This window comes from Lepidochelys kempii, chromosome 2 (assembly GCF_965140265.1).
Source record: "Lepidochelys kempii isolate rLepKem1 chromosome 2, rLepKem1.hap2, whole genome shotgun sequence".
NCBI classification, from domain to species: Eukaryota; Metazoa; Chordata; order Testudines; family Cheloniidae; genus Lepidochelys; species Lepidochelys kempii.
In genome coordinates this window covers 82,997,159-83,019,013 of record NC_133257.1, presented here as the reverse complement: position 1 = coordinate 83,019,013, position 21,855 = coordinate 82,997,159, and the positions used below count along the sequence as shown (strand labels likewise).

General features: G+C 42.9%; 1 protein-coding gene across 4 annotated transcripts in view; it reads left to right on the top strand.

The window, feature by feature from the left end:
• Positions 1–21,855, top strand: part of GREB1L (GREB1 like retinoic acid receptor coactivator) — a 221,831-nt gene that overhangs the window by 181,575 nt on the left and 18,401 nt on the right. For all 4 annotated transcript variants that reach the window (XM_073331425.1, XM_073331423.1, XM_073331426.1 and 1 more), the window contains 10 exons: positions 6,911–7,026; positions 7,445–7,689; positions 9,283–9,842; positions 10,349–10,451; positions 13,030–13,185; positions 13,388–13,527; positions 15,198–15,359; positions 15,666–15,873; positions 18,196–18,361; positions 19,513–19,740. In XM_073331425.1, the coding sequence (XP_073187526.1) occupies positions 6,911–7,026; positions 7,445–7,689; positions 9,283–9,842; positions 10,349–10,451; positions 13,030–13,185; positions 13,388–13,527; positions 15,198–15,359; positions 15,666–15,873; positions 18,196–18,361; positions 19,513–19,740 (2,084 nt within the window). The remainder of the gene's footprint in view (positions 1–6,910; positions 7,027–7,444; positions 7,690–9,282; positions 9,843–10,348; positions 10,452–13,029; positions 13,186–13,387; positions 13,528–15,197; positions 15,360–15,665; positions 15,874–18,195; positions 18,362–19,512; positions 19,741–21,855) is intronic.

Genomic DNA, 21,855 nt, shown 5'->3' with positions numbered 1-21,855 from the left:
ATTGCGGTTCAAGTCTGTTTTAGTTTCCTCACTGTTCATTTTTTTCTTTATTTTGTGGTGGGGACAGCTGCTTGTGGGGCTGCCCCTAGTAAGAGCTGTCAGTTCTTCTTAGTGTGCTGATCCCTATGTGAATTCCCCTGTGGGGAAACATGCGCACATGCACCTGAGACTGGAAATTTTTTCAGCAGTGTCCACTGATCCATGCCTGCGCCATTTGCCTCCTCCTGTTCTGATCTGAGGGCATATGGGGCAGTCTGGTGCAGAGCGACCCCCTCTCCAGTTCCTTCATACCACTGCGTGATCTGAGATGGAAATTCTCCAGTGTTCTTGAAGATTCTTCTTCTCTTTCAACTTGTAAATATCGTTTTAGATCATTGGGTGTGGCAGCTTATTTCCGTTTTCAGTCTTCCTCTACCCATAAAACTAGTTACTAACAGGGGATTTCTACCAAGAGACGCTGTCAGCAACAAAGGGCCTGATCAACCTCCTGCAGTTGCTAGGAGTGTGCACAAACACTGAAAAGTCCACTTTGATGCCAGTCTAGTCCACAGATTTTATAGGAGTGACGGTGGACTCGAACACAACCAAGGCATTCCTCCCACAGGACACTTTCCAGGCTATCAAACAACTTGCTGCACAACTCAGACAGAGCTCTCAGATGCAGATCTGCTCCTCTCATCTTCCTGGGTCACGTGGTGTCATGTACTTATGTAACCCCATTCGCGAGACTGCATCTTCACTGTCTACAGGTCTGGCTTCCCTCAGTCTACTCACCCAGAACTAGAGCATATTTCAGTAACAATCATATAGTAAAATGTCAAATAGCTCCATGTGCAATGTTGATACAGGACAATGATATTCAGAAGATTGAGTTTCAAATGATACCTCACAAGGCATGCTATATACAAACTATATCATAACCATATAAAAGTGGTGAACGTGGGGCACAGGGTGTGACAGAGTCCCATTCTCTCCAACTTTACTACAGAAGGCTCTCATCATAGATGCCTCCATGTTTGGATGGGGTGCACACCTGGGTGAACACTTGAGGCAAGGGATATGGTCAGAAAAGAAACCAAAATGAACATAAACCAGCTCAAACTGAGAGCAGTCCGGGCGGCTTCCAGACAGTTTCTCCCCTTCATACATTCTCGCCACAGTATTCTATATAACCAAACAGGGAGGAGCAATCCACCCCTCTCTGTGTAGAAGATGTAAAACTCTGGAACTGGTGTATTAAACATAAGATAACTCTGTCACATTCTGGGAGTACACAGTGCCCCAAGGGAGAGCTTCAAAAGGTGCTTCTCTCAAGAGCTTCATAACTCAGCGATACAGACAGTATTCCATCGTTGGTGTCCCACAAGAACACAATGTGTGAACTACTGCTCTAGGAGGGCCTTGGGTCTGAACTCCATGGGAGATGTGCTTCTGTTTTCCTGATTAGGCAATCAATGTACACCTTTCCACCATCCCCTTATTACTTGAAGTCCTGAGGAAAATCTGGCAGGACAAGGCATGTATGATACAGATCGCTCCCAAGTGGCCCAGGTACTGTTGGTTTCCGAGTCTCCTCAGTTGTCGGCTCATCCAAACATCACCTTCCAGATCTTCCCAGACCTTTTGACACAGCACAAAGGCAGAATCAGTCAATTCAGTCCAGGCTTATTATAGCTGTCAGCCTATTTGGATGGGCATCAAGTCTCGAGAGTGCATGTTGGAGAGATATCTTGGCTATTCTCAACAATAGTAGAAAGGAGTCTACTAGAAAACGTTGTGCAGTCAAGTGGAAATGATTTTTTATCTGGGCTCATAATCACCACCCTTTTCCAGCAGAATCAGACATATTTGGTATCCTGGACTACTTTCTATCCCTGAAGACCACAGGACTCTCAATACATGTTTTCTTGTCAGCTATCAACCCTGATTGATAACTGCTCCATTTTTGCCCATCCTGTAATGATCCACTTTCACAAAGGCTTCCTTCAGACATTTCCATCTGTAAGCAAAACCAACTCCAATGTGGGACCTTTAATTTTGTTTTATCAGTGCTTACAAAAGCTCTCTTTGAACCATTGGCAACCTGCTTACTATGCCATCTCTCCATAAAAGTTTGTCTTTTAGTGGAGAACTAGGAGCTCTTATGGCAGATCAACCATACATGGTCTTACACAAAGATAGCATCACATTGAGACTGCATCCTAAATTTATACTCAGAGCCATTTTGGACATTCTCCTCACTCAAACCATTAACTTACCTACCTTCTTTCTAAAACTACACACTTCTAATTAAGACAGATGTCTGCAGAGCAGTGGCTTTCTGTCTGCATAGAGCAAAATCATTCAGATAATTACTGAGGTTATTTGTTAGCAGAATGGATGAGAATAGTAGCGGTATCATCCCAAAAGCTCTCTAAATGGATCTCTGGATGCATCTTGCTGTGCTGCGAGATTGCAGCCAATACTAGACCACCACAAGGTGTGCAAGCTGTCTGGGCTCTGGTGGAGTGAGCTCTAATAGCCTCATTGAAAGATGTTCCTGTTGGCAAAATCTGCAAAACTGTTGCATGGAACTTGATGCATACCTTTTCCAGATGTTATGCCATAGTTCAGGCCTCGGCAGCGGACGCTTGTCTGGGTACCGCTCTAATTGTCTGTTTCCAACTTGTGCTCGCACTGACTTCCATATTCATCAGCAACCACACAACAGAACCACTAACCCAGGAACCTATCCTTGCAACAAAGCCCATTGCCAACTGTGTCTACATATCTATTCAGGGGACACCAACATAGGGCCTAATCACATCAGCCACACTATCAGAGGCTCGTTCACCTGCACATCTACCAATGTGATATATGCCATCATGTGTCAGCAATGGCCCTCTGCCATGTACATTGGTCAAACTGGACAGTCTCTACGTAAAAGAATAAATGGACACAAATCAGACGTCAAGAATTATAACATTAAAAAACCAGTCAGAGGACACTTCAGTCTCTTTGGTTACTCGATTACAGACCTAAAAGTGGCAACTCTTCAACAAAAAAACAGACTCCAATGAGAGACTGCTGAATTGGAATTAATTTGCAAACTGGATACAATTAACTTAGGCTTGAATAAAAACTGGGAGAGAATGGGTCATTACACAAAGTAAAACCATTTCCCCATGTTTATTCTCCCCCTCCCCCCACTGTTCCTCAGACATTCTTGTCAACTGCTGGAAATGGCCCACCTTGATTATCACTACAAAAGGTTTTCTCCCCTCCTCCCCAACCCTCCGCCCCCCTCCCCCCGGCTCTCCTGCTGATAATAGCTCACCTTACCGGATCACTCTAGTTACAGTGTGTATGGTAACACCCATTGTTTCATGTTCTCTGTGTATATAAACACTGAATGCATTCGATGAAGTGAGCTGTAGCTTACGAAAGCTTATGCTCAAATAAATTTGTTAGTCTCTAAGGTGCCACAAGTACCTTTTCTTTTTGCAGATATAGACTAACACGGCTGCTACTCTGAAACCTAACAATAGATACTGTTCATCAGACACCCAGAGTAAAACCCATACAGGGACCAGCGCTTGAAGAAGAATGTTATTGAAGAAGGATGTTATTTACCTGTTCTGTAACCAGAGTTCTTTGAGATTGTGGTCCTTATCTGTATTGCACTACCTGCCCTCCTTCCCCTCTGCTTGAGATCATGACTTGATTTGCGGTAGGAACTGGAGAGGTGATTGGTTCATGTTGTTCTTTATGCCCTCAAATCAGAACATGAAGAGGTGAGTGGCGCAGGTGTGGACCAATGAACACTGCTGAAAACTGATCTCAGGCACATGGTGCACATGTGTACCCAGAGTGGAATATAGATAGGGACCATGCATCTTGAAGATCTCTGGTTACAGAACAGTTAAGTAACCTCCCCTTTTTCTTATCTTTTTTTGGATGAATGAGAGAGCAGCTTTGGGATATTGAGTTTCCTCTTTTAAGAACTATGAGTGAAATCCTGGCTTCATCAAAATCAATATGAGCTTTGCCATTGACTTCAATGGGACCAGGAAGGACCAATTTGTGGAGTATCTTTTAGTGGCACCAGCTTGGAGTTAACTCTGTCCTTCCCCTAAGCATCAAGGTACCAGTGCTTAGCAGCGCAGCACAGGATTGGCAATAGCTGTGTGCTGATGATCTGGTGCTACTCTAGTTACTACTTATATGACTTTTCAGTCCTAGCCTCAGTGACTTGGTCTGCTCTTTGATTCCTCACCTTGGAAGGAAACAAAACAAACAAAGCCCAAAGACATAAACCCACTGGATTTGATCTTGTCGGTGAGGTTTTTGATCCAGATGGTGTTGCTTTCCTTCCTCTGGTCCCAGTTTTTCCAGTGTTCTTTCCTGCACTTTCTCAGAAACCTCCAAAGTTGGTTATGTGCTACAGGGTAAATACATCACCTTGCTCTGTACATCTTTGAATCCTGCTGAATAGGACAGTACATTTCTGCCATTGAACCTGCTAACTGAGCTAATACAGAGAGGTGGGTAAGTAGTCAGAACAATTTGTATTGTTCCCAAAAATATGGTGCACAGAGGGTGCCAAAAGCAGCAGGCTGATGGGATAGGGAAAGTAAATAGAACTAGAGTAGAAGAGATGTGCTACTCCTAACCCTGAGGGGAAAAACATTAATCATAGGTTTTACACAGTGGAAAATTTTAAAAAGCAGGACACCATACTGAGTCATTGATCTACTATAGAGTGTTTCCTTTTTAAGCCTGTTCTTTTTGCCTGAGAAGAAATTACTCATAATACATGACATTTGTGAAGGAAGAGAGAGAGCAAATATCATATACAGAAGGAGAATAGAGAAAAGCTGGGTGGAAAATGTCATTGAAAAGTTCCTCCTTGCTATACAGAACATCCTCCTTGTTCCACAGAGCTTGCGTATAACTAGGTGCCCTCTTAAGATACATCTATGTAAATTAATATCAGCCTTGCAGATTTCTGCCAGCCCCCTAGTTCCAGGAGTAGAATCCTTTTTTTTATGAGCAATTACAATATTACTGGTTTGATTTTTGTTTTTTGGGTTTTTTTAATCGTATTCCTGGTTCAGTCAGCAAAGCAGATTTTGTGCCTCAGCTGGTAAATTTCCATGAAGATTTGCAAGGCCAAGTTATAAATATCTCATTCAGAGTTGATTCTTCATCCATCATTAAGAAGATGCAGGAAACGCTTTAATAATATTCTGCAGTATTAATAAGTATTGATTCCAAAGCATCAAGGCTTAATTTTCATTTGTCCTTCCACAGTGAGAAAGACCTTCATCTTTAAAATCATCCAGAAAAGAACATTTTGAGTCTCCAGCTAGTGTTTATGAAGAGAAGACACACTGGTGCAGAGGTTCCTAGCTGATAACCTTGTCTGACTGACCAGTGATCTAACTGATCTAAGTTATCAATTTTCTCAAATGGTACCCATAGCATATTGGCAATAGGAGCTAGATTTTAGCCTTCACTTTTGCACTTAAATGTTATACTGTGATTTCAGCATTTGCAGAGGCAGAATAGTTCTTTTTCTCTTCCCGTTAAAGCAGTTGCCTTTGACTTGTAATAAATAATAGATGCTGAAATTAGTATGCCTTGTATATGTTTTTCTTTTTATTTTAATACAGCGATTTCATCCTTTATATATCAGTGCACCTTATACCAAGATGGCTCTGTACATGAGCAAACAGCATCACTTGTGGAAATACAGCTTGAGAACTAATATCTGTAAACTTCTGTTGTAGAACCTTAAAAAAACCCTTCTGTTGTAGAACCTTCTTTGGTGGTGACACAGTGGATTTTCTCCACCTCTCTCTATAAACAATAACTAGTTACTATCCAGACAATATACACCCACTAGATTATAAAAACTTTATGCTAGGTTTTACTTTTGGCCTGGCTTCCATTTAAACCGTTGCTTTAAAGTTGTAAAGCCTATATGGCCACATCTGGCCTCCATTCTCAAGAGGTTCAGGGCACACAGTATGCAGCAGAACCAACAAGCTTCTGCTGCATGATGTGAAGCGAGATCCTGGGAGGCTGCACCCAATACACATAACAGAGCTATGCTCTGCGGGGATCATTGTGCCCCATTTCACACAGGGATTGGGGGATGGGCGGAGCTGGGGCTGAAACTACCAGCCATTTCACTCTGTGGAGGGGAGAGTGTGAAGCCCAGAAGGCTCAGCCATGAAGTGATCCACATGTGAGGATTCTTTGCCCCGGAGTCCATGCATAAAATCTAAGATTTACCCCTTAGGGGAACTTATATTGGCATAGCTACGTCTCTTAGGGGTGTATAAAAGAAAATGCTGACCGAGTGTAGACAGTGCTAGGTTGACAGAATAATTTTTGTCGACCTGCATCCCATATCTTGGAGAGGTGGATTACTTACGCTGATGGGAGAACCCCTCCCATCAGCATAGGTAGTGTCCATGCTAAAGCAGCACAGTGGCTGCAGCTGTAACACTGTAGTGTTTGTTTGTATAGACAAGCCTTCAGTGTACTTCTGTTCCCTTAAGTAGAAGAGTAAAGCAAAAATTGAAGTAGTTCTAAATCCTTTTTCATACAATAGGGGAAATTATTCCCCTTGGCCATAAACTGCTTTCAGACATCTTGTGTCTGTTCAAAAAAGAAATCTAGGACAGATGCCACACCCAGGTATACTTTACTAACTCAGTAACATGCCCTTGGTTATGCTTTTATTGCTTTGCTGGCAGTTGGCTACTATGCAAAATTCACAATTGCTCTTAGATTGTCCCCCCTGTTGGATGTTGATATAATGAATAATGTGCAGAGAACAAAAATAGGACCCACAGTACTGAGTTAAAATTAAAGTTTAAAAAATGGAACCCAGACTTGATTTAATATTCTCTTTTTGCAGGCTTGGAGGGGAAATGAACAGGAGGATTGGGTCCCTCGTACCTATCAGGATTTAGAAGGCCTGCCTTGTATTGTTATCCTGACTGGCAAGGACACCCTAGGAGAAACTTTCCCTAGGTACTGTTTGAACTGTTGTACAGTGCAAATGTCTGAAAAACAGTCACATGTTTGTAAGAACAAATGTAAAACTTTCAGCTTCTGACTGGAAATAACAATCTTGCTGTTAATGTTGCATGAAAGATGCTGTTTTAGAAGACTTTCTTTTTGGTAAAGTTTTTCCTTGGTGAAAAGAAAAAATGGCTTTGTGAAAGATAAAGTACTAGTGGGAGGTTCTACATTGTATAATGAACTGAATAGCTGTACTAAGTATCAAGGAACACAGCTCATGTGCTGAGTATTTTAAACTAATTATATTTCCAGTGATTAATGGAATTGCAAATAGACATTGTATAAGCTGTTTACAATTAATACTGAGAGTGACTCTTCGAAGGCCAGAAAATATAAAACATCATCTTTCTTGGGTTTGTTTCTCTAGGTCATTGAAATACTGCGACCTCCGACTTATTGACTCAAGCTATTTAACTCGCACTGCCTTAGAGCAAGAAGTAGGTCTGGCATGCTGCTATGTCTCAAAGGGGGCAATTCGAGGGTCTATTGTAGCTCTTGACCTGAGTGAGAAGGAGCACGAGAAGGCTAATATTAGTGAGAATGACTCTGATGAACTGTTGATAGACTTGGAGAGACCTCAGAGTAACAGCAGTGCGGTCACTGGAACCTCAGGTCAGTCATTGCTTTTAGAGTTGCTCTGGAGCATAATGCTTGACCTACATTTTGTAAGAATTTGAACACAAACATTGAAGCATCAAGTAAAATGTCAGCGATTAGCTATGTTTGATTTCAGATTAGAGAATAAAGACATGGTTTGCAACATCTTACATACCTGAGAATTTCAAGTCTCATGCCACATCACACTGAAAGGCCCCTCTCTGTTCTCCCAGGCTTTCCCTGACTAGGGTGAGGGGAAGGGACTAGGTTGGGAAGTTCAGTTAATGTAGCCTTGTGAGCCAGTTGTGATTATTTTAAGTATAATTTTACTTGTCACTACACCTTGAGCTTTGGGGGAATCTGAAGATCTTAAACATCCAAATAAATAAAATTACCAGTGTACAATATTAGGAATATCACAGTGTTCAATAACTCTGAGGAAGTAGCTGTGTGCTACAAAGGACGGACATTTGCTTGTTTAGAGCATCAGAACATTTAGAGCTGGCCCTGAATATAGGCATAAGGTACAGGGATCCTTCCCTCTTACAGTTTGGGTGATGGATATGTGATGCTGAGTATAAACCCTGCACTGACAGGCAAGGGGCTAGGCAGGCTCTGTGCTAAGGTAACCCCACCCCTCTGGCCCTACCAAATCATGCATGGTAGGGAACAAGGCTCTAAAAGGAGGAAGGTGCAGTCAGCAAGAGGGAAGCCCTGAGAAGGGAGTGGCTCCTGAAGCAGAAAAAGGAACTTCCATGCTAGAGATTCCTGAGCTCTGTGAGGAGTCCAATGAACCCAGAGGTAAGCCCGGTTAGGGAGAAACTGACCTGGCTACCTGCCCGTAAAGACTCCAGTAAAGCTCCAATAGCCGTTTTTGCTTTTCGTTGATCCCAGGAGGGACTTGTTCTGAGTCTGAACTTTTGCTTTTACCCACCCTTAACAAAGTAGGTAAGGGTGACGCCCACTCCAAGGACTAAGAGGCTCAGGCCTGAACTGGGCCAACCCTGTGGAGGTAACTGGGTGTGGCCAGAGGCCTCAACCCAGCTAGGGGAGGCACTCCAAAGAATCGTTTTACTGGGTGAAATTTAGAAACTTTTCCCAGGGCAAAATCTCAACCCTCCCTACCATGTGTCCTTCTACTGTCATCCCCTTCTCCCTCCCTCTCCCTATCAGTTTTCCTGCCTTTAGTCTGTTGAGTGGGGCCTTTGCCAACTATTGTCTTCCCCACATATGCTAACTTTAAGGCTGACTTACCTTTTCTAGTCCCAAAATGTGAACACGGCCCATAGGAGAGAATGTATTCTGGTGTTAAGAAGGCAGTGCTACTGATACCTTTGACTTGGTAGAAGGTTTTTTTCCCTTGGTTATGGTGAAGATATATAGGTCCAGATCCTTCAGCTGAGGCATAACCCTGTAATTCTATTGACTTCAGTAGAGTTACATGAACTTCAACCGGTAGAGGATTTCTAGGCACCGTAGCGTTTGCTGAACAGAAATATTTGCAATCTTAAAGTTGCATCAGACAGCATTCACACCTTAGTTTGTATTTGCTAAGCAGTCTCAATGGGTTGTTTGTTTGTTTGTTTATTTCCTGCTTTATTCCACCAGGTTCAATAGCTGAAAATGGCGTGAGCTCCTCCAGTGCTGTAGACAAATCTCAGAAGCAACCAGTGTCCCTTAACTTTCAGAATGTAGCAGTTAGTTCAGTCGATGAAGGTACTTATCCAAGATCCACTGCTGGAGAGACCTTAAAACAAGAGTGCGACTCTCTGGGTAACCAGATGGCAAGCAGCACCACTTCTAAATTATCATCTTCATCTGTAGCCCGGACATTCCGGTGGCCCAGCCAGTCTGTCAAGGAGTGCAAGACCCTGCATGCAGCATTGCCACGCATTGTCATCGTGTCTAAAGCTGCCTATTGTCTCCTTGGCTCACAGAAAAGTGGGCACTTGCCTTCCTCGTCTTCTCTTCTGCCTCATGCTGATGTGTCTTGGTTGAGCTCTTTGAGACCTTTGCTTCCCAAAGACATGAACGGTGAGGAGCAGTCTCTGTACTACAGGCAATGGACCACAGCCAGGCAACACCATGTAGATTACAACAATCAGAGCGAAAGTGCAGGCTTAAGGAGTTTTCACCCGCGACGGCTGCTTCTGACAGGACCCCCACAGGTAAGAGAGCTGTCCCCATCTTAGCTAGTCATGTTAGTATAGAGTTTTAGGGAAGGTGAAGAGAGCCAAAGTTAGCTAGAAACCGAGGACATTGTTTTAGTCTTTAAAAGTCAAGACACAAGCAGCAGTGGTTCCCAAGACTGCTTTCCAGGGCATGCATTTGGAATTATCCTCTAAAAGATGCTTTCATATCTGCTCACAAGCCATGGCTGGCATAAAGGTACGTTAAAAGGATCAAATAGAGAAATGGTTAACTGCTATCCCATTGAAGTCAGCGGGATTGCGACAGTGTAAATGAGAGGAGAATTTGTCCCACTGTTGATGGTGTATTAATGCTATAGGTTGGCATGTATTCCTGTTTGGCAGTGTCTTATCAGAATTGGCCCAGGACTGGAATAGCAAAACAGGAGGAAAAAACCCAACACACATCTGTCTAAAATGTAACCCAGCTTTAATACTAAATTTTCTGAGGGTTGGTTTTGTTTTGTTTTGTATTTTTGCTTTAGGTGGGAAAAACTGGCTCTTATTTGCAGTTCCTTAGGATTCTCTTTCGCATGCTGATCAGATTACTGGAGGTAGATGTGTATGATGAAGAAGAGATTAATGCTAGTAAGTACTAAGTAGTATTTCTCAGTACCTCATGTGCATAAATTCTCTTTAATAAAATAGAATGGAGCTGCTATAAGGTGGGTGCATAACTGGTTGGAAAACCATTCCCAGAGAGTAGTTATCAGTGGTTCACAGTCAAGCTAGAAGGGCATATCAAGTGGGGTCTCTCAGGGATCAGTCAACAGTGTAACACTATTGCAAAAAACCCAAACATCATTCTGGGATGTGTTAGCACAGTGATCTCCAACCTTTTTACGCACTAGATAACTTTTTGAATTTAAGTGCAACCCAGGACCTACCCCACCCCTTCCCCGAGGCCCTGCCCAGCTTACTCCATCCCCCCTCCCTCCGTCACTCGCTCTCTCCACCCTCGTTCAGTTCTCTGTTCCCAGCCAGTGGGAACTGCAGGGGCAGTGCTTGCAGGCAGTGGCAGGGTGTGGAGATCCCTGCTGCCCCATCCAGGGGCCTTGGGTGTGCTAGCTGCTTCTGGGAGCGGTGTGGGGCTGGGGCAGGCAGGGAGCCTGCCTTAAACCCGCTGTGCTGCTGGACTTTTAGCGGCCGGAGATCACGATCTACCGGTTGATGACCACTGTGTTAGCAGAAGTGTTGTAAACAAGACAAAAGAAGTATTTCTTCTGCTCTACTTCATGCTGATTAAGCTTCAAATGGAGTATTGTGTCCAGTTCTGGGCACCACATTTTAGGAAAGATATGGATCAACTGGAAAAAGTTCAAAGAGGAGCAACAAAAATGATTAAAGGTCTAGAAAACATGGCCTATGAGGAAAGATTGAAAAAATTGTTTGTTTAGTTTGGAGAAGAGAAGACTGAGAGGGGACATAACAGTTTTCGTGTACATAAAAGGTTGTTAAAAGGAGGAGGGAGAAAAATTGTTCTTCTTAACCTCTGAGGATAGGACGGAAGCAATGGGCTTAAATTGTAGCAAGGGCGGTTTAGACTGGACATTAGGAAAAACTTCCTAACTGTCAGGATAGTTAAGCACTGGAATAAATTGCCTAGGGAAGTTGTGGAATCTCTGTCATTGGAGATTTTAAAGAGCAGGTTCGAGTAGACAAACACCTGTCACGGATGGTCTAGAGAATACTTAGTTCTGCCTTGATTGTAGGGGACTGGATCTCTAGAGATCCCTTCCAGTTCCACAGTTCTACAATTCTATGAAAAGAAAATTAGAGAGACATGGTGGGTGAGGTAATATCTTTTATTGGACCAGCTCCTGTTGGTGAGAGAGACAAGTTTTCAGGCTTACACAGAGCTCTTCTTTAGGTCAGCAGAAGATGGTTCAATAAAAGGTACTGCTTCACCTACCTTATCTCTCTAATATCCCAGGACCAATGTAATGGCTACGACAACACTGCATAAAATAAAACTACAGTTTCTTGGGAGCATAAAGGCATTTTGTACATTAAAACTGGCATTACCGTGTTACTGGTGTGTCATTTTAACTTGTATGTTAATATGTAGCTAGATTTCCGGCAGGTCTCTAAACATACTCTTCTCTTTTATTATGCTAGATATAATTTTAAATGGATCAGCTGAACACTTCTTTATGTAGAAAAGCTACATCTGGACAACATTGCAAAGGCAAAATAGATCAAAGTCATGAAGAGGCTGGATCTGTCTATTATGTCTATACCTACTGTTTTTTAAAGTATTTTTCTTTCTTTCCTTCATTCTCTGTCTTTGTTTTCTTTTAAGCAATCAAGCTCAATTAAATAATGCAGCTTTTTCCTCTGCAACTTTGCTATTGTTGATGGATTTTGTTATAAATTAGATACCAAATTCCTAGGAGAGGTTGCGTAACGTCATGAGTTTACAAGTTTTGTGTTGGGGGAAAAAATGGTAATTTCTGTTGACTATCAGGTGACACAAATCCATTAATAATTTTCATATTGTAGGAACTAGACTGCGGAAGTATGAACCTATTTAAAGAAACAAGTTCTATTTAGGATATTAATTTATGTAGTGAATAACAAACAAAGTTGTGGTTATGGGACATCCCCTTGGGTGTCTCCTGACGTGTAAGCCTTAACACCAATGTACCAGCACTCAAAAGTGTAGTTCTCTACTAACCACTCAACAGAGTAAGGTTTGATTCTGCTCAGAAACTGGTATAATTGAGTTTAAAAAAAATTGTAATGCCCAATGGTTTGGAGATTTTGGGGCATGGTTGTCCCCTGATTACATGAGAAGGAAAGATAGAAGCTGATGACTAAATCAAAGAGAGGCTGGAGAATTAACTATATCTCTTGGACAGAGACCACTCTTCATTTTTGTCATCCTTATTCAAAACCTAGATGCCGTAGGGATAGGTACTTTAGAAATTCTGGTGGGTGAAAGGAATGAAAGCCTTGACATTGAGATTCAGACCTGCTTAGTTTCCAAGGAATTTTCATTTTTTTGAAATGGCTTAGTCTGAGTTAATATTTTAGTTTTTGTTTGTATGTTTGACATAGAAACTTCTTCCATTTTTGAATCCCTGTTCAATTGCACAAACATACAGACATCAAAGAAACACATTTCACATGCTCTCTTCTATTGCTTACCCAAAATGTATTCCAGATTCTACAGAAAGTAGTGAGATCACCCAGTCTAGCAATGACCACTGGCCTGACGTTGAGATCTTCAGTAAAATAACTTTTGACCTGAGTGTTCATGATACCAAGTATGGTTCTATGAGTCCAGTGTACACAGAACAATTGTCAAGAGTAAAACAAGGTCAGTAAAGTTCGTTCCATTTTCCTGCTTAGAACAAGAGATTTTACATTGGCTTGACTGGGCATAATGCTCAGGAAAGGCCTAACCTACAAAACACTATAGATGTGCTCAGTTTTTCTCTAAAGTGATTACAGAATTACATTTTATCTGCATGTTTGTTGGCTGTTTTAAAATTCATGTCATTTATCTTCTTTGTACACAGAAGCAAGCAAAGAAACCAAAGTTGAGGAGCCCAGAAAAAGAGAGACAGTGTCCATGATGTTGACCAAATATTCAGCTTATAATACATTTCACCACTGTGAGCAGTGCCATCAGTACATGGATATTAATCCTGCAGCACAGGTTAGTGTCTCAGTGATGGGACTAGCTGCACCTTTAACCCCTCTGTGGTCTTTCAGAGTGCACTCCCACAGGTATTAAGCCTTGGGCCTTAACCTTTCCTGCAGTAGAATCATGTGATTCTCCTGCTTTCAGACCAGGCCCTAGGTTACAGCCCCCTGTGGATCAACTGAAGTTATTCAACAGATGTATCTGAGCTTGGCACTTACAGTTCTTCCCTGTGGGAGTCTGTGGTGAATAGAGTGACCAGACAGCCTTTTCAAAACAAAATATTGGTTAATCATAACAGTAGGAATAAACCATATGAGAAGAGAAGAAACATTATTGATACAACTAAAGGTCTACGTGCCTGTCTAATTTACCTAAGTCATGCCACCTGCTGTGTGCCTGCAGTCAAAGCAGCTGTATGCTCAGTCAGGTATTTGCTTATGCAAATAAAATTCATGCACCTAAATGCCAGTTTGTGCATGCCTGAATTGCACATATAGTTGTTGTGATAATTACACACACAAAACTAGGCACACAATAAAGAGAAGTCATTCAGCTGGCCTCACTTCAGCCCTGATTTGGCAAAGCACTTAAGTATGTGCTTAAAGTGTATGCACATGATTAAGCATTGGTTAAGTCCCATGGACTTCAGAGAGACTTAAGCCCATACTTAAAGTTCAATAAATGTTCAAGTGCTTTGCTGAATGAAACGTGAGAGAAAGTGAAACACTTATGGAGAATTTAAAATGAAGAATGAAAAGGATATTAACTCATGCGGATGATCATTTTATTGTAACAGTTCTGACTAACAGTTTAAGTAATGAGTTAAAGCCATCAATTGCTAAACAGGGAGGCATAATTTAAAATGGAAGAAGCTCACCAAGCCTTTTCTGCAGAAAGTGCTTTTAGGTTTACTCCTTTGCTTTTCAGACAACTTGTAGCAGACTGATGTAGTTCATTATTTTTAGTTGATTACAAGGTAGGAAGGGTTCCCTTGACTGCACCCTGACTAGCTTGGAATATGTGGATATATTGTATATAAATTATAATGTGTTCTGTTGGGGTGTTTACAATACTGACCTGTTGTGATTTTCTGAAGTTTCATCATATTGTGAAACTGGCAGTAATTTAAAGGTAATCTATTTTACATACCTGTGTAATGTGAATCCCAAAGATTTTCTGAAAGCTTGGCCTTTTACATATTTTGTGATAGAAACATGTTCTGTAGGGTATATGTTTATAAGAAGCATTTATAGGCCTGTGCCATTCACACTCTCTCTCTCTCTCTCTCTCATATATGTATGTGTGTATATGTTTTTGAATGTCCTGGGCAGACTTTGATAGGGTAGGTTGTTTCCTGACTCATTTTCCAGTGCTCTGTGTACATTTGTGAGCAATTTCTAACGCTGACTTCAGCAGGAGCACAATTGGGCCACAGGAAGGTGATTATATTATTAGACTGACAAGCTGCATACCTAATTAATTCTGCTGGATAAGGGGAAAATGTGACTATAACAAAGCCACCTTCAGTTTCCATCGGAAAATATATTTTCCATTTGTTTCCAGCTGCTTCCATCATTTCAAAATGCAGTTGAAATTGCTGTGCCACATGTTTGTGTTGGTGTGTGGCCTCTTTATCTGATTAGTGCGTTGACCATTTTCTCCTGTTGTTCTCTTCAATACAGATGACTGACTCCACCCTGCATGCATTTACGTTCTCCTCCTCAATGTTAGGAGAAGAGGTTCAGCTTCATTTTATAATCCCCAAGTCCAAGGAGAACCACTTTGTCTTCAGCAAGCAGGGAAAGCACCTGGAAAGCATGCGTCTCCCTCTTGTGTCGGACAAGGTGGGTGTATGCCTCTTACATCCTCCTTCTGGCTGCCTACCATGAATCTAGTTGGCTTGTCTGAAAAAAATTCCTATTTGTCTGATGTCTTCTCGTGACCTTTGTGTTGGACTCTCCTGAGACTGTGAGCTGCTTGGGGCAAGGACCATCCCATCTTGACTATCTAGAAAGCAACTAGCATGTCATAGGTGTAAATAATAATAAAAATAAATGTTACTTGAGCTATTCTGTTTCTTCTGATGGAAAGAGTCAATCAGGACCGAACGGTCTTTCTAGAGTTTAACCATTTCCTGTTTGATCTTTCAGCAGAATTTGAATGCAGTAAAGAGTCCTATCTTCACTCCTTCAAGTGGCCGCCATGAGCATGGCCTCTTGAACCTTTATCATGCTATGGAAGGCATCAGTCACCTTCACCTCCTAGTGGTCAAGGAGTATGAAATGCCACTGTACCGTAAATACTGGCCCAACCACATCATGCTGGTCCTGCCAGGCATGTTCAACAATGCTGGAGTTGGTAAGAGGCACTAACGATGTGTTACGTTGAAAGCAGGATTTCTCTAACTCAGAGCTCAACACCTGCAGGGTAGGTGCAACAACTAGGCGAACTAGGTGGTCGCCTAGGGCGCCAAGTGGTTGGGGGCGGCCAAAAGTGTGCTCTGGAGAGGCAGTGGAGTGGAGGTGAGCTGGGGTAGGGGGGGCATGGGGAGGGCTGCCTGGAGCAAGTAACGGGGGGGGGGGCGGCAGCGCTGTGCAAGGGAACCACTTCCCGCCCCAGCTCACCTCTGCTCCGCCTCCTCCCCTGAGCACGCTGCCCCGCTCTGCTTCTCTCCCTCCCAGGCTTGTGGCGCCAAACAGCTGATTGGTGCCGCAAGCCTGGGAGGCGGGAGAAATGGAGTGGCGGCAGCCTGCTTGGGGAGGAGTCAGAGCAGAGGTGAGCTGGGGTGGGGAGCTGCCGCATGGCTCCCCGGGCCCAGGAGAGGGAGGGGGCGGTGGGGAGTTGCCGCACGGCTCTCTGGGCCGAGGGAGAGGAGAGGGGAGGGGCGGCGGCAGGGAGCTGCCGCGGGGGGGGCGCCTCGGGGAGCCGCTACAGGGCTTGGGGCAGGGGGCGCGGGCGCAAGGTGGAAGTTTCGCCTAGGGCGCGAAACATCGTTGCACTGGCCCTGAACACCTGCCTCTCCTGGTCATGATCGCATAAAACGTGATAACTACAGTAGTCACGTACATATGATTGTTTAGAAAGGGATATTAGTGCAGTATTTAATATCTTTTAACTCCCTTTAATGTGATAATTGTTTTATCCTTTTTGAACACAGTTAATCTAGCTATCTGCTTCTGCTCTTCATTTCTTCTCTCCCCAGTCACACCCTTCTCTGTTCTCCTCTCTCTGTTTGCTCCTGGCACTTGCTTCTGTGCTCCCTGGGCCCTTTCTCAACCTATGTCTTTATATTTTTTCCTGTGGCCTGTTTTTTTTCGTTGCCCCTGCACATTTCCCTGCTGTTCCGTCATATTCCCTCCATACTCCACAGAACCCTCTGTCCGGTTGCCTTCTTACATGGTCATTCTTAACCTGCCAGCAGCTCCTGTTCCACCAGTGATTCAGTTTCCTATTAATCAATAGCTTTTGAAATCACAGTTAGAGAACTGCTGATTTGTAGGCAAATTGCATTCATCTTTTCAGCACTGCAGCCTGAATGCCTAGTCCAGTCACTTTACAAGTGATGTCGCTATTTAACAAGATGAAACTGCAGCTGTAGGTTCAGGAGGGTCAATTATAGTTGAACTTTGGGTCCAATCCTATTCGAGGTTAAACTCTTCCCACAAGGGATTGAGTTCCCTCAACTCACACAAGGTGAAGTCCATGGGGGTGTGTATAAGAGGCTGGGGGAGGCTACCCAAAAAGAGGCTGGCCATGCAGGTGGGCAAATGCCATGGATGCGATGTGGGTCACCTCCCTGTGGAGACTCGCTGGCCCCCTGCCTTTGGAGCACTAGAAGTGAAGCTCCCTAGAAGTAGAGGCCCACCGGTGCCCGGACTGTGACTCCGCCCCTGTTCTGCCTCGTGCCCTGAGGCGCACCATGGAGAGGAGCGGGCAGGCCTCGGGGGAAGAGGCACAGAGGAGCAGGTGCTGGGGGCACAGAGCAGTGAGCAATGGGTGGGGGGAGCTTGGAGGAAGAAGCAGAGAGGAGCGAGCAGTGGGCAGGGGGCATTGGGGAGGGGGTGAAGCAGGGGGTGGGAAGAGGTAGCGCAAGGGCGGGGCATCAGGGGAAGAGGTAGAGTGGGGGCAGGGCCACGGTCCGGTCTCCAGTGGCCCCCCAATTCTAGGGAGCTTCCAGCGCTCATGCGTAAGCCTTCCCAAACGGAAGACTCATGCGCCGCCTATGGTCAAGCCACTATCCTCTCTTGGTTCTAAGTACTCTTAAAATGCCCCATTTTTCTTGATGTCCACATGTGTAATAAAAATAGAAAAATCAACAACACTAAATCATCCTCTCTGGTTTTCCAGTGTGTTCTACCTTCCCTATATCTGTCTTTTACATAGTCCCTATCCCAAAGAGCATATAATCTTTCTTTCTGTAGATTATGCAGTGCCAAACTGATAAATAATATTTGAAGATGCCACTTACCCCTCCTAGGTGGGCCTGGATTGGTAAATTCATTTGAAAATGTACACATGCTAAGATGTGTTTCTGACCTTGTAACTTTCAAGGTGCTGTGCTGTATAATATTGGTGGCTTTCTTTTTTAATATTATATCTTTTTTTGCATGAAAACAGTAGCTGCAGTAAAGTTCTCATTAGTGTCCTACAGAAGTTGTTCTGTGCCATGTATTCTCCCAGGTGCTGCCAGATTCCTTATTAAGGAACTTTCCTACCACAATCTAGAACTAGAGAGAAACCGCTTGGAAGAACTAGGAGTCAAACGTCAGTGTGTCTGGCCGTTCATTGTTGTCATGGATGACTCTTGTGTCTTATGGAACATTCACAGTGTCCAAGAACAGTCCAGGTAAATTAACTTTTCACGAACAATGGAACAGTCAGATGGGTCCCAGCCAAAGCCACAGCCCACCCCAAACTTTTGCAGTATTCCAATCTGAATGCACACTTTGTAGCTTGCACCCATCTCTAGCAATTGGTGATAAATAAAAGAAATGGCTGCTTAAAATAGTCAAAGCAGAATTTAAAAATTATACTCTGCTTATCACTTAGGATATGTCTACACTGCCATCAGAGATGTGACTGCAGCATATGTAGACATGCCCGAATTAGTTGTGGTCTAGCTAGCTCAGATAATAGCAGTGAAGTGCTGTACAAACCCACCCAGGACTGCTGGGCAGGTACTCAAGCAGCTAATCCAGGTGCCGCAGCGATTGTTATTTGAGCTAAGCAGGTTAAAGTTAGCTCAGGAATGTCTACAGATGCTGCAGGCACACCTCCGATTGCAGTGTAGACATAAGTAATGATTCAAAGCTGTTACTGTTGTGTGCATGACATTTCAGATAGCTTCACAATTAACAGTTGCATGTCATTTTGCAGACATTTTATCTCCAATTATTTCATCTCAATTAGTGTTTTCTGTCCATTAGCTAGTGTTGTGATTGACTCGATCACTTTCTCTGCTCTCTTGTAAAACGGATCAGTTTTTGACATAGAGTTTACCTAAGCCTTTCTATCACTTGACTTGCCAGTGGGAAAGAACATTTTGGTTGTTTGTTTTTTATCGGCTTGACTATTCTGGGGGTTTTTTGTTTCTCAATTAAAATTCTTTATTTGGGAGTCTTAATTTTCTAGAAGGCATTATGCCATGCCACTCGATTCTTTTTACCTTCTCCCACACTGCACTTTATTTAGGAAATGCCTTTCCTGAATTGATTCATAAAGCTACTTCCTTCTGCCTCTCCATATATCTCACCAGTAATACCCACCACTCTTGGAAAGTCTGTATGCTTACAATGACTGGATTGAGGGGTAGAGGTGAGGGTGGCACTTACATTAGCTATTTATAATAATGTAAATGTTCCTTCTATGTGTGTGCATGAATATACAATTATGTATTTGTACAGCACCTAGCAAAAAAGGATCCTTATCTAAACATTGCACAATAATATAGTAGCAGAGATCTAAAACACATATGTGATACATGATTACATTTCATAGCCAGTCCATGGAGCCAGGGAGTACCAGTAAGAATGTGTCTTTGAAGAGTGTTCTACAGCACATTGAAGCCACACCAAAAATTGTTCATTATGCAATACTGGGTATTCAGAAATGGAACAGCAAGTTGAATTCCAGGGGATCAAAACCTCCATTCTCCAGGTGCCATGTGCATGACTTCATACTGCTCAACGTAGACCTGACTCAGAACGTGCAATATGATCTAAACAGGTATGCAAAAGTGATTTAACAAATACAGTAAAAAATCTCCCTGCCAGCTAATAGTCATGTTTCATAGCCATAGTAAAAACAGAGAGTGGTACTTTCATGGCTGTGAGGTCATGGCCACAAAATACTACTTTAAAAAAAACACAGAATGATGTGCTCAGCATTGTAATAAGACTGCAGTATCCAAACAAACTAAAGTCAACTGTATGATTGGTTGAGTTACTTCTGATGTCACATTCGTGTTGCATCAAAATGAGCTGTTCAAAGTGAGGGTTAGCCCCCCTTCTCTCTATGACATAGGAACTGCATACAAAAAAGAAGCATGCATAGGGAACAAATGGATGTTTTGTATATGATTTTAACAAAAACCAGTCGTATGTGATTTCAAGAAATAAAACCACAAAAATCTAAAAATACAGATTATGAGTAACAGTGTTATGTTGCCATCACAAAACATCCATGCACAAACCTACTACTACATTGTGAAAGAGTGGTCACCCAGAAAGAGAGTCTGTATTAAAAGGCTAAAAGAAACATATCAAGCAGTTCTGATAACATCATGGTAACCCACAGCTGCAAAGCTACTGCACTGTAATGGGTGTGCATATTGGGTGTGGTATTGCAGGAGTTCTTTTATCTCCCAGTTCTCTGTTTGTTATCAGCACCTATTCATTGACTGTGGGGTTAGGAATAAGGGAAGTGTTGGTCACTATGGCATTAGGAAACTTCACAGTCTTTCACTGGATCACATAATTCCATTGTATAATTTCAGTATGGGACATTTCCTCTAGCATTATACCTGTAGGGGTGATTTAACTTTCTAATTCCAATCTCTTCATGGAGTGCTGAGTGAAAAAATGTCCTGCAATGAAACATACCTAACAAATTACAGCACGACAGTTTGTGTATAACACGACAGGCCCCTGTATTTCATAGCTGTGTGCTGCTTGCTGTAACAGCAAGGGAACATACTGTATATTTTAAAAGCCAAATAAATCTTAGGCACAGGGTTACTTGGACAAAAATCAGGAAAGGGACTCTTCCTGTTAAGATTGGTTATTTCTTTGCCAATCAGTTAGCAACCAAGATTTTCCAGTATTATGAAGCATGGCTAGTGTAGCTCTCAGATCACTGGGAAATCCTGATTGGCCAGTGAGGTTTGTTTTCATACAGGTTTGATGTTCCATTCTAGCACTTGTTAAAGAAAAACTGTACCCCAAAACTGGAATGATTTATAATGAATTAATTTATCCCTGGGGTGGAGGAGAGAAAGGAGTGTTCTCTGTTATGGTACAAGAGGAGCAGCTGACCAAGGTTGTGAACGTTTGTGAACATTCTTCCTATTCTCCATTGTGATGTGCCCTTGCATAGTGCTGGTGCAATTCAATAGGACTTAGCATTGCGCGCAGGGAAAGAAAAACAGTCAGTGCATGGAATCTAGATGCAGGGCTTCCACCTCCCCACCAGGTGCTGTTTTTATACCACGTAAGGACTCATCTGAGTGAAGACTGGAAAAATGGAGTCAGGATAGTGAGCACCAGGGTTAAGATGGAAAGACAGACAGTGGGTGGGTGGGTGACGAAGGAGAGAAAAGGCCAGATTGAAGCTACAGGAGTTTTAAAAAAAAACCACACACAGAGAAGACCTAAAATACAAGAGAGAACCAAGAAGAAATCAGAAAAGGAGAGGCAGAAAATCCATCCTGCAAGGGACAGCACCTCTGCTTCCAGAAATGCATCGGCAAGTGGCAGGAATCTGTAGGGAAGCGCAGCTTACCTGACTGAAGGTAAGAGATCGTGAGCAAGTGAATTTGCTATAGGTTTTTAATTCCAAACACTGATGGAAAGTGAGAAATAAAGGCGAGAGAGCAGAGGTTTTCTCTGTAAAACAATGACAAATAAAATCTGGAAGCAATTTAGCGCCATAAGAAATACAACAGCCGTCCTCCCTTCATGTATTTTGTCTCAAATACCTTCAGTGTTTTCCCGGTCTCTTTTCTTCTTCTTCTTTCTGGAAGCAGAGCTTCCTGTGACTGACAAAAGGTGCTGTCCCTCGCAGGATGGATTTTCTGCCTCTCCTTTTCTGATTTCTTCTTGGTTCTCTCTTATATTTTAGGTC